General features: G+C 52.9%; 4 protein-coding genes across 5 annotated transcripts in view; 3 read left to right on the top strand and 1 right to left on the bottom strand.

The window, feature by feature from the left end:
* LOC146422898 (uncharacterized) overlaps positions 1 to 2418 on the bottom strand; it is a 30844-nt gene extending 28426 nt beyond the window's left edge. The window contains exon 1 of the mRNA XM_085045715.1: positions 2303 to 2418. Coding sequence (XP_084901841.1) covers positions 2303 to 2309 — 7 coding nt within the window. The 5' untranslated portion in view covers positions 2310 to 2418. The remainder of the gene's footprint in view (positions 1 to 2302) is intronic.
* On the top strand, positions 85 to 932 carry LOC146422899 (uncharacterized). Its single transcript, XM_085045377.1, has 2 exons — positions 85 to 236; positions 419 to 932. Exons 1-2 carry the CDS (start codon positions 157 to 159, stop codon positions 930 to 932), a joined length of 594 nt encoding a protein of 197 aa, XP_084901503.1. The 5' UTR covers positions 85 to 156.
* Positions 2419 to 3551: 1133 nt separating the features above from the next.
* Positions 3552 to 5175, top strand: LOC146422897 (uncharacterized). Of its 2 annotated transcripts, XR_014847879.1 has the most exons (3): positions 3552 to 3805; positions 4183 to 4753; positions 4814 to 5175. XR_014847879.1 is itself a non-coding variant. In XM_085045717.1 (2 exons), the coding sequence occupies exons 1-2, from the start codon at positions 3729 to 3731 to the stop codon at positions 4688 to 4690; spliced, it is 585 nt and encodes a 194-aa protein (XP_084901843.1). In that variant the 5' UTR covers positions 3555 to 3728; the 3' UTR covers positions 4691 to 5175. The 2 variants fall into 2 exon arrangements, 1 of the variants encoding a protein (XP_084901843.1); XM_085045717.1 differs by having other exon boundaries at positions 3555 to 3805; positions 4183 to 5175.
* A 145-nt stretch (positions 5176 to 5320) lies between these two features.
* On the top strand, positions 5321 to 6760 carry LOC146422896 (uncharacterized). The gene is made up of 2 exons (XM_085045731.1): positions 5321 to 5767; positions 6055 to 6760. Exons 1-2 carry the CDS (start codon positions 5691 to 5693, stop codon positions 6533 to 6535), a joined length of 558 nt encoding a protein of 185 aa, XP_084901857.1. The 5' UTR covers positions 5321 to 5690; the 3' UTR covers positions 6536 to 6760.
* Positions 6761 to 10592: the final 3832 nt, after the last annotated feature.

Raw genomic sequence — 10592 nt, 5'->3', positions numbered from 1 at the left:
CTTCCTTCCTGTTGAATTTTTTAAAGTTACAGAATCCGGAGTGAAATGACCCAAAATTCACGGAGCTGAGGAGATCCCGGAGCTGAGGCGATCCCAGTTATTAGGAGATATTCCAGAGGTGTGGAGATTCCAGAGCTGAGAACATCCTCAGCCGAGATGGCAGCAGAGCAGAGCCAAAGGTCTGTGGAGTTCCAGATCTACAACAACACCAAGGACATCACCCTGAGGAACCCCAGGTGAGAACATGGGGGACATCAGGGAGACCCTTGGGGTGTTGGGGGGCTGATCGGGGTGGGATCTTCATCCTGGGTGGGATCTTCATCCATGATGGGATCATCTCCACCCTCTCCCAGTTCCTCCCAGTTCCTCCCAGTGCTGGTCTCACCATCTCCACTGACCTCACCTCCATCTCCCCCAGGGCCTTCCTCCCCAGCGGTCACTGCTCTGTCCCTCCCCGTCCCTTACTCCCTGCTGGCTCCAAGGACTCCTGCAAGTTCTCCAGCTCCACCACCCCAGGCTGTGAGGGCATCCTGACCTACGAGTCCGAGACCTTCACCTTGGCCATCTTCTTCTCCAACCCCATGGACCACAAGGTGTCCCCAGTCCGGCTGGGCCTGGACATCTTCCCGGTCCACCTGGACCACAGCATGTCCCCAAACCGGCTGAGCTGGGACATCTCCGATGACGACCTGGACCACAGCGTGTCCCCAAAGCAGCTGAGCCAGGAGGTCAGAGTGGGCAATCTGGAGTTTGTCTATGACAACATGGCCCAGAGGACCTTATGTCCAGGCGTGGTCACCATGTCTGCCCGGGGCACTCACTTTGGCTGTGCCCAGATGGGAATCAATCCCGTCCAGGTGGTGGCCACCATGTCCAACGCCAGCAGCTCCGTGGTCAAGGTGGACGTGGACGAGGTGAAATGGGGGATGTGAGGCTGGACAGAGGGGTGGACAGAGGGATGGACAGCCAGGGGAAGGGAGATCCTGCAGGAGCTTCGGAGGGACCTTGTGGGCATCTCTGGGACCATAGGGACACCTGAGGAGCCCCATGGACACCTCCAGGACCATAGGGACACCTCCAGAACTCTCCAGGAACCCCCAGAACCACATGGACATCCCCAGAGCACCATAGGCACCTCCAGAACCCCATAGACACCTATAGAACCCCACAGACATCCCAAGCACCCCATAAACAACTCCAGAACGCTGCAGACAAACCAGAAGAACCTTCAGCAGAACCTCGTGGGCACCAGGAGAACCTCAGAGAAACCACCAGGAGCTTCTGGACACCCCTGGTCCCGGATGGACACCCTGGGGCTGGGATGTCCCACCCACCCCACCCAGTTTTGGGGTCTCCCCAGATCTCCCTCTCCCCCTTTCTGCTTTGCTCAATAAAATAGGAGATTTTGGCACTTGGTCTATGGAGTGAAAAAAAAATGGGATTTGGGGTTTGGGGAGGTCTGAGATGGAATTTGGGGTGGAATTTGGGGTCTGTGGGGAATTTGGGGTCTGTGGGGGAATTTGGGTTTGGGATGGAATATGAGGTTGGAGAGGGTTTGGGATCTGGGATAGAATTTGGGATCTTGGGCAGAATTTAGGATCCGGGATGGAATTTGGGATCTGGGATGGAATTTGGGATCTGGGATGGAATATGGGGTCTGTGGGGAATTTGGGATCTGGGGGGAAAATGTGATGTTGAAGAGGGTTTGGGGTCTGGGATGGAATTTGGGATCTGGGATGGAATTTGGGGTCTGGGATGGAATATGGGGTCTGGGGGGAATTTGGGGGCTCTGGGATTGGACGCAGAACACCCCAGGATCCCCACAGTTTTTTCTGGTAAAAAACACAGAAAATGGAAATTTTCGGCTGCAGCAGAGTTGGTGGGCAGAGCTTAAAGACAGAATGGGGAAAAAAGATAAAAATGATGGAGAAATATGGGAAATATGGGAAATGGTGATAATGGGGTGGAGAGAATGGGGGATGATAAAGGAGCTGCAGTGGTTTGGGGGATTGAAGAAAAAAGGGAAAAAAGTCTGAGGGAAAAGTTAGAAGAAAAGTTAGTTTTGGTGTCAGAGAGTTTGGGGTTGTGACCCCAAAATGACCCCACAGTGGCCTCAGAGTGACCCCAAAAGGGACTTCATAGTGACCCCAAAAGTGACTCCATAGTGACCTCACTGTGATCACAGAGTGATCTCATAGTGACCCCATAGTGACCAAATAGTGACCTCATAGTGACCCAAAAATGGCCTCATTGTGATCCCACAGTGACCTCATAGTGACCCTAAAAGTGACCTCATAGTGACCTCCCATCCTGGCACGGGATCTCCTCAGCTCATGGATTTCTCCCTCAGTGCTGGAATCTCTTTTTCAGCTCTGGAATTTCTTTCTCAGCTCTGGGATCTCCTCAGCTCCTGGATCTCCTCACTTCAACTGTGCCCAGAAGAGAAACAATCCCGTCCAGGTGATGGCCACCATGTCCAACGCCAGCAGCTCCGTGGTCAAGGTGGATGTGAACGAGTTGTACCGGCGGATGGGAGGCTGGACAGAGGGATGGACAGAGGGATGGACAGCCAGGGGAAGGGAGAACCTGCAGGAGCTTTGGAGGGACTTAGTGGGCATCCCTGGGACCATAGGGACACCTGAGGAGCCCCATGGACACCTCCAGGACCATAGGGACACCTGAGGAGCCCCATGGACACCTCCAGGACCATAGGGACACCTCCAGAACTCTCCAGGAACCCCCAGAACCACATGGACATCCCCAGAGCTCCATAGGCACCTCCAGAACCCCACAGACACCCCAAGGACCCCATAGGCACCCCTAGAACCCTATTGGATTCTACCTAGAACTCCATAAGCACCTCTAGAACCCTATAGGATGCCCTATAACCCCACAGGCACCTCGAGAACCCTATAGACACCTCTAGAACCCTATAGCCACCTTCAAAACCTCACAGGCACCTCTGGAAACCAGCAGGCATCTTTAGAACCCCACAGGCTCCATTAGAACTCCTCACACACTCCAGAAGAACCTTCAGCAGAACCTCGTGGGCACCAGGAGAACCTCAGAGAAACCACCAGGAACTTCTGGACACCCCTGGACCCTGATGGACACCCTGGGGTTGGGCTGTCCAAGTCCTTCCTCCTGGTTTGGGGTCTCCCCAGAGCTCTGTCTCCCATTTCTGATTTGCTCAGTAAAACTGGAAATTTTGCACTTGGTCCTCAGAGTGAAAACAATGGGATTTGGGATGAGGGGACATCTGGGATTGGGGGGAATTTGGGGTCTGGTGGGGAATGTGAGATTGGAGGAGGTCTGCAGGTGGCACCTCCAGCTACCTGCGCCAGGTGTGTCCCCAGAGCTGGGGACATCCCGAGATTGGAGACTTCAGGGATTCAGCAAATTGGGGTGAATTTTGGGTTATTTCACTCCGAATTCTGTAACTTTAAAAAATTCTACAGGAAGGAAGGGGTGGAGCTTGGGAAGCCTCCAGGGGAAGCAAAAGCTGTCATTCTTGGGGACATCAGTGACGGCTGTTGGTCACTTGGAGCCCGAGTGGTCATTTTGTGGGGAAAATCACCTCTGGATCTACTGAGAACATCTGGAAGAGACCCTGGAGTGGGGGAGAAGGGTCTGGAGCTGAGGAGATCCTGGAGCTGAGGAGATCCTGGAGCTGAGGAGATCCTAGAGCTGAGAAAGAAATTCCAGAGCTGAGAAGGTCCTGAGCCAGGATGGGAGGGGGAGTGAGCCGCACTGTGGAGATCCAGATCTCCAACAACACCAAGAATTTCACCCTGGAGAACCCCAGGTGAGGCTGGGGGGACATCAGGGGTGCAGGGGGGCAGCTCAGGGTGGGATCTTCATCCATGGTGGGATCATGTCCAAGGGGGTGGGATTTCATCCCTTGGTGGGATCTTCATCCTGGGATGGGAGCATCTGCCAAGGACTGGGATCATCTCCCAGAGGTGGGATCTTCATCCCAGGGCTGGGATCATCTCCAAGGGGCGAGATCTTCATCCCAGGGGTGGGATCATCTCCCAGAGGTGGGATCTTCATCCCAAGCTGGGATCATCTCCCAGCTCCAACCACCTCCCAACACCTCCAGCCCCTCCCAGTGCTGCCAGGACCATTTCCCAGTTCTCCCAACACCTCTTCACGCTCCCACTCCCCACTTCCTCCCCCCAGGATCTACTTCTTCAGTGGCCACAGCGTCACCCCTCCAGAACCTTCCGTGGCCCCTGGCTCCTCCAGCTCCTGCCGGTTCTCCAACAACACCATGTTCTGGGGCTGCAATGGGGTCCTGGTCTACGAGGCCGAGTCCTTCAGCTTGGCCATCTACTTCTCCAACCCCATCGACCACAACCAATATTACCCCCAGCTGGGCGTGGAGCTTTCCCCGGGCAAGATCCCTGTGAACGAGCTGGAGGACACTTACAGCCGCATGGTGAAAGGAAAGTCTGACCACAACGTGGTCACCCACCGTGTAGACCTGACCACCTGCCAGGAGCCCGCCCAGGTGTGCTCTGGCTCCGTCAAGGTGGAGGCCACCATGTCCAACGCCAAGAGATCCGTCCTCAGGGTGGAGGTGAAGGAATCGGGGGGAAGTAGACACTCCCTGGCCGGGGAAAAAGGGGAAGTGAGATCCTTGAAGATCCCTGGTGGGACCTCAGAGATGTATCTGGAATGTCATTAGTGCCCTGAGCACCCCACAGGCACCTCTAAAAAGCCATAGGCACCCCCAGAACCTGGCAGGCACCTCAAGGACCCCATAGACACCTCTAGAACCCCATGGGCACCTCTAGAACCCCATAGGCACCTCTAGAACCCCATAGGCACCTCAAGGAACCCATAGGCACCTCCATAACCCCATAGACACATCTAGAACCCTATAGACACCCCCAGGAGCTCATAGGCACCTCTAGAACCTCATAGGCACCTCTAGAACCCCATAGACACCCCCAGGACCCCATAGGCATGCTGCTGAAAACCCAGAACAACCTTCAGCAGAACCTCGTGAGCACCAGGAGAACCTCAGAGAAACCACCAGGAGCTTCTGGACACCCCTGGACCCTCATGGACACCCTGGGGTTGGGCTGTCCAAGTCCTTCTCTTGGGGTGACCACACCCAGACTTCCCTCTCCCAGTTTTGCTTTGCTCAATAAAATTGGAAATTTTGCACTTGGTCCTCAGAGTGAAAACAATGGGATTTGGGATGAGGGGACATCTGGGATTGGGGGGAATTTGGGGTCTGGTGGGGAATGTGAGATTGGAGGAGGTCTGCAGGTGGCACCTCCAGCTACCTGTGCCAGGTGTGTCCCCAGAGCTGGGGACATCCTGAGACTGGAGACTCCAGTGATTCAGCAAATTGGGGTGAATTTTGGGTCATTTCACTCCGGATTCTGTAACTTTGCCAAAATTCAACAGGAAGGAGGGGGCAGAGCTTGGGAAGCCTCCAGTGAAAGCAAAAGCTGTCATTCTTGGGGACATCAGTGACAGCCGTTGGTCACTTGGAGCCCGACTGGTCATTTTGGGGGAAAAACAGCTCTGGATGTGCTGAGAACATCTGGAGGAGACCCTGGAGTGGGGGAGAAGGGTCTGGAGCTGAGGAGATCCTGGAGCTGAGGAGATCCTGGAGCTGAGGAGATCCTGGAGCTGAGAAAGAAATCCCAGAGCTGAGAAGGTCCCGTGCCAGGATGGGAGGTAGACAGAGCCGCACTGTGGAGATTCAGATCTCCAACAACACCAGGAACATCACCCTGAAGAACCCCAGGTGAGGACAGGGGGACATCGTGGGGAGCTCTGGTTGCAGTAGGACCCTTGGGGTTCAGCTCTGGTGGGACCTTCATCCCATAGTGGCAGCAAGTTCCGGCAGGGGTGACATCATCTCCAGGGCTTGTTCCATATCCAGGAGTTTTTTCATGTCCTCCTGGTCCCACCACCATCTCCCCCTGACCCCATCTCCTCCCAGTGGTGGTGGCACCATCTCCCCCTGATCCCAGTTCCTCCCAGGAGTGGTTTCACCATCTCCCCTGACCCCACTCCCACTTCTCCCCCCAGGGCCCACTTCCACCATGGCTACTCCTGTGTCCCCCCATGTCCCTCGGTGCCACCTTGCTCTAAGGTGTACTGCAACTTCACCAACTCCATCATCGCGGGCTGTGAGGGCATCCTGACCTACGAGGCCGAGACCTTCACCGTGGCCATCTACTTCTGCAACCCCATGAACTGCCTCATGAATCGCTTTGTGCTGGGCCTGGAGATCTCCCTGGACAAGTGTCACCTCCAGCTCAAGCCGGCGGACATCTTCACCAGAATGGGGAAAGGACGTTGTCCCGCCTACGAGGTCAGCGCGGCCGACCGCATCGTCCTGAGTGATGACCAGAGTGGTGCCAGCGTCAGCGCCGGCCACGTCCGTGTGGCGGCCACCATGTCCAATGACCGCAGCGCTGTCATCAGGGTGGTGGTGGAAGATGTGGAGAGCCCTGGGGGACGTCCGAGGTACCTCAGGGCCATCTCTGGAATGGCAGGGATACCCTGAGGAGCTCACTGGCACCTCTGAAAACACACAGACAGCCCAAGGACCCCATAGGCACCTCCAGAAACCCATAGACACCTCAAGGACCCCACAGACAAATCCAGAACGCTGCAGACAAACCAGAAGAACCTTCAGCAGAACCTCGTGGGCACCAGGAGAACCTCAGAGAAACCACCAGGAGCTTCTGGACACCCCTGGACCCTGATGGACACCCTGGGGTTGGGATGTCCCACCCACCCCACCCAGTTTTGGGGTCTCCCCAGATCTCCCTCTCCCCCTTTCTGCTTTGCTCAATAAAATAGGAGATTTTGGCACTTGGTCTATGGAGTGAAAAAAAAAATGGGATTTGGGGTTTGGGGAGGTCTGAGATGGAATTTGGGGTGGAATTTGGGATGGAATTTGGGGTGGAATTTGGGGTGAAATATAGGTTTGGGATGGAATTTAGGGTCTGGGTGGAATTTGGGGTCTTGGATGGAATTTGGGGTCTGGGTGGAATTTGGGATCTGTGAGGAATTTGGGGTCTGGGATGGAATTTGGGAGCTGGAATGGAATTTGGGGTCTGGGGGAGAATATGAGGTTGGAGAGGGTTTGGGATCTGGGATGGAATTTAGGATCTGGGTAGAATTTGGGATCTCGGATGGAATTTGGGGACTGGGATGGGATTTGGGAGCTGGAATGGAATTTGGGGTCTGGGGGAGAATGTGAGGTTGGTGAGGATTTGGGATGTGGGATGGAATTTGGGATCTGGGATGGAATATGGGGTCTGTGGGGAATTTGGGATCTGGGGGGAAAATGTGATGTTGAAGAGGGTTTGGGGTCTGGGATGGAATTTAGGATCTGGGATGGAATTTGGGGTCTGTGGGAATTTGGGTTTGGGACGGAATTTGGGGTGTGGGGGGAATTTGGGGGCTCTGGGATTGGACGCAGAACACCCCAGGATCCCCACAGGTTTTTTCTGGTAAAAAACACAGAAAATGGAAATTTTCGGCTGCAGCAGAGTTGGTGGGCGGAGCTTAAAGACAGAATGGGGAAAAAGATAAAAATGGAGAGGAAATATGGGAAATATGGGAAATGGTGATAATGGGGTGGAGAGAATGGGGGATGATAAAGGAGCTGCAGTGGTTTGGGGGATTGAAGAAAAAAGGGAAAAAAGTCTGAGGGAAAAGTTAGAAGAAAAGTTAGTTTTGGTGTCAGAGAGTTTGGGGGATGTGACCCCAAAATGACCCCTTAGTGACCTCAGAGTGACCCCAAAAGGGACTTCATAGTGACCCCAAAAGTGACTCCATAGTGACCTCATTGTGAACCCAAAGTGGCCTCATAGTGACCACTTTGTGACCTCAGAGTGACCCCATAGTGACCACGTAGTGACCTCATTGTGACCTCTTTGTGGCCACACAGTGACCCCAAAAGTGACTCCATAGTGACCAAATAGTGACCTCTTAGTGACCTTACTGTGACCCCATAGTGACCTCATTGTGACCCTGTAGTGACCTCATAGTGACCTCACTGTGACGCCAAAGTGACCACAAAAGTAACCCCATAGTGACCAAATAGTGACCTCTTTGTGAACTTACTGTGACCTCAGAGTGACCGCAGAGTGACCCCATAGTGATCCCAGAGTGACCTCATAGTGACCTTACTGTGACCCCAAAAGTGACCCCATAATGACCCCATAGTGACCCCATAGTGACCTTACTGTGACCCCGTAGTGACCTCAAAGTGACCCCAAGGGTAACCTCATAGTGACCCTATAGTGACCCCAGAGTGACCACACTGTGACCGCATAGTGACCTCACAGTGACCTCACTTTGACCCCAAAAGTGACCCCATAGTGATCCCATAGTGACCCCTTTGTGAACTTACAGTGACCCCAGAGTGACCCCAGAGGGACCCCATAGAGACCTCAGTGACACCACAGTGACCCCAAAATGACCTATTTGTGACCCCCACAGTGACCTCATTGTGACCCCAAAATCACCTCAGAGTTACCTCTTTGTGACCTCATAGTGACCCCAAAAGTGACTCCATAGTGACCTCATAGTGACCCCATAGTCACCTCAGATCACCCTATAGTGACCCCATAGTGACCTCATAGTGACCAAAAAATGACCTCATTGTGATCCCACAGTGACCTCATAGTGACCACTTTGTGACCCTTATAGTGACCTCATAGTGACCTCATTGTGACCCCATTGTGACTCCAGAGTGACCCCAGAGTGACCCCTTTGTGACCTTATAGTGACCTCATTGTGACCCTTATAGTGACCTCATAGTGACCTCACAGTGACCCTAAAATGACCTTATTGTGACTCCAGAGTGACCCAATAGTGACCTCTTTGTGACCTTACAGTGACCGTATACTGACCTAATTGTGACCTCATAGTGATCCCACAGTGACCTCATAGTGACCACTTTGTGACCCATAAGTGACCTCATAGTGACCCCAAAAGTGACCTCATAGTGACCTCACTGTGATCCCAGAGTGACCTCATAGTGACCCCACAGTGACCCAATAGTGACCCCAAAACTGACCTCACAGTGACCCTAAAATGACCTTACAGTGACCCCAGAGTGACCTCTTTGTGACCCCAGAGTGACCAAATAGTGACCTCATTGTGATCCCACAGTGACCTCATAGTGACCCCATAGTGACCGCAAAAGTGACCTCTTTGTGAACATATACTGACCTCATAGTGACCCCATAGTGACCCCATTGTGACCCCATAGTGACCTATTTGTGACCCCACAGTGACCTCATTGTGACCCCATTGTGACTCCAGAGTGACCCTATAGTGACCCCATAGTGACCTCATACCACTTAGTGACCTCATTGTGACCCCAAAAGGGACTCTCTAGTGACCAAATAGTGACCCCTTTGTGACCTTTTAGTGACCCTTATAGTGACCAAATAGTGACCCTAAAATGACCTTATTGTGACCCCATTGTGACCCAATAGTGACCTCTTTGTGACCTTACAGTGACTGTATAGTGACTTAATTGTGACCTCATAGTGACCACTTTGTGACCTATAAGTGACCTCATAGTGACCCCAAAAGTGACCTCAGAGTGACCCCAAAAGTGACTCCATAGTGACCTCACTGTGACCCGAGTGACCCTATAGTGATCCCAGAGTGACCTCATAGTGACCTTACTCCCCGTAGTGACCCCAAAGTGACCAAATAGTGACCTCATAGCGACCCAAAAATGACCTCATTGTGATCCCACAGTGACCTCATAGTGACCCTAAAATGACCTTACAGTGACCCCATAGTGACCTCTTTGTGACACCAGAGTGACCAAATAGTGACCTCATTGTGATCCCACAGTGACCTCATAGTGACCTCATTGTGACCTCTTTGTGACCTCACAGTGACCTCACTGTGACCCCACTGTGACCCCAAAAGTGACCCCATAGTGACCTCTTTGTGAACATATACTGACCTCATAGTGACCCCACAGTGACCCCAAAATGACCTATTTGTGACCCCACAGTGACCTCATTGTGACCCCATAGTGACCCCAGAGTGACCCTATAGTGACCACGTAGTGACCTCATACCACTTAGTGACCTCATTGTGACCCCAAAAGTGACCCTATAGTGACCAAATAGCGACCCCTTTGTGACCTTATAGTGACCTCATAGTGACCCTTATAGTGACCTCATAGTGACCAGTGACCCTAAAATGACCTTATTGTGACCCCAGAGTGACCCAATAGTGACCCCAAAAGTGACCTCATTGTGACCCTTATAGTGACCTCATAGTGACCTCATAGTGACCTCATAGTGACCAAAAAATGACCTCATTGTGATCCCACAGTGACCTCATAGTGACCCCTTTGTGACCCTTATAGTGACCTCATAGTGACCAAATAGTGACCCTAAAATGACCTTATTGTGACCCCAGAGTGACCCAATAGTGACCTATTTGTGACCTAACAGAGACCGTATAGTGACCTAATTGTGACCTCATAGTGACCCCATTGTGACCTCATAGTGACCACTTTGTGACCTATAAGTGACCTCAGAGTGACCCCAAAAGTGACCTCAGAGTGACCCCAA

Source organism: Lichenostomus cassidix, unplaced genomic scaffold (genome assembly GCF_008360975.1).
Source record: "Lichenostomus cassidix isolate B80296 unplaced genomic scaffold, HeHo_3.0 HiC_scaffold_38, whole genome shotgun sequence".
Lineage (NCBI taxonomy): Eukaryota > Metazoa > Chordata > Aves > Passeriformes > Meliphagidae > Lichenostomus > Lichenostomus cassidix.
Note: the sequence above shows the minus strand (reverse complement) of the source record. Positions and strands in the feature narration are given on the sequence as shown.

Bases quoted from the DNA above. Each gene is read 5' to 3' on its own strand.
- LOC146422899 (XM_085045377.1), top strand. From the start codon at position 157: ATGGCAGCAGAGCAGAGCCAAAGGTCTGTGGAGTTCCAGATCTACAAC. The intron at 237-418 runs GTGAGAACATGG...CATCTCCCCCAG, and splicing joins ATCACCCTGAGGAACCCCAG to GGCCTTCCTCCCCAGCGGTC.
- LOC146422897 (XM_085045717.1), top strand. From the start codon at position 3,729: ATGGGAGGGGGAGTGAGCCGCACTGTGGAGATCCAGATCTCCAACAAC. The intron at 3,806-4,182 runs GTGAGGCTGGGG...TCCTCCCCCCAG, and splicing joins TTCACCCTGGAGAACCCCAG to GATCTACTTCTTCAGTGGCC.
- LOC146422896 (XM_085045731.1), top strand. From the start codon at position 5,691: ATGGGAGGTAGACAGAGCCGCACTGTGGAGATTCAGATCTCCAACAAC. The intron at 5,768-6,054 runs GTGAGGACAGGG...TTCTCCCCCCAG, and splicing joins ATCACCCTGAAGAACCCCAG to GGCCCACTTCCACCATGGCT.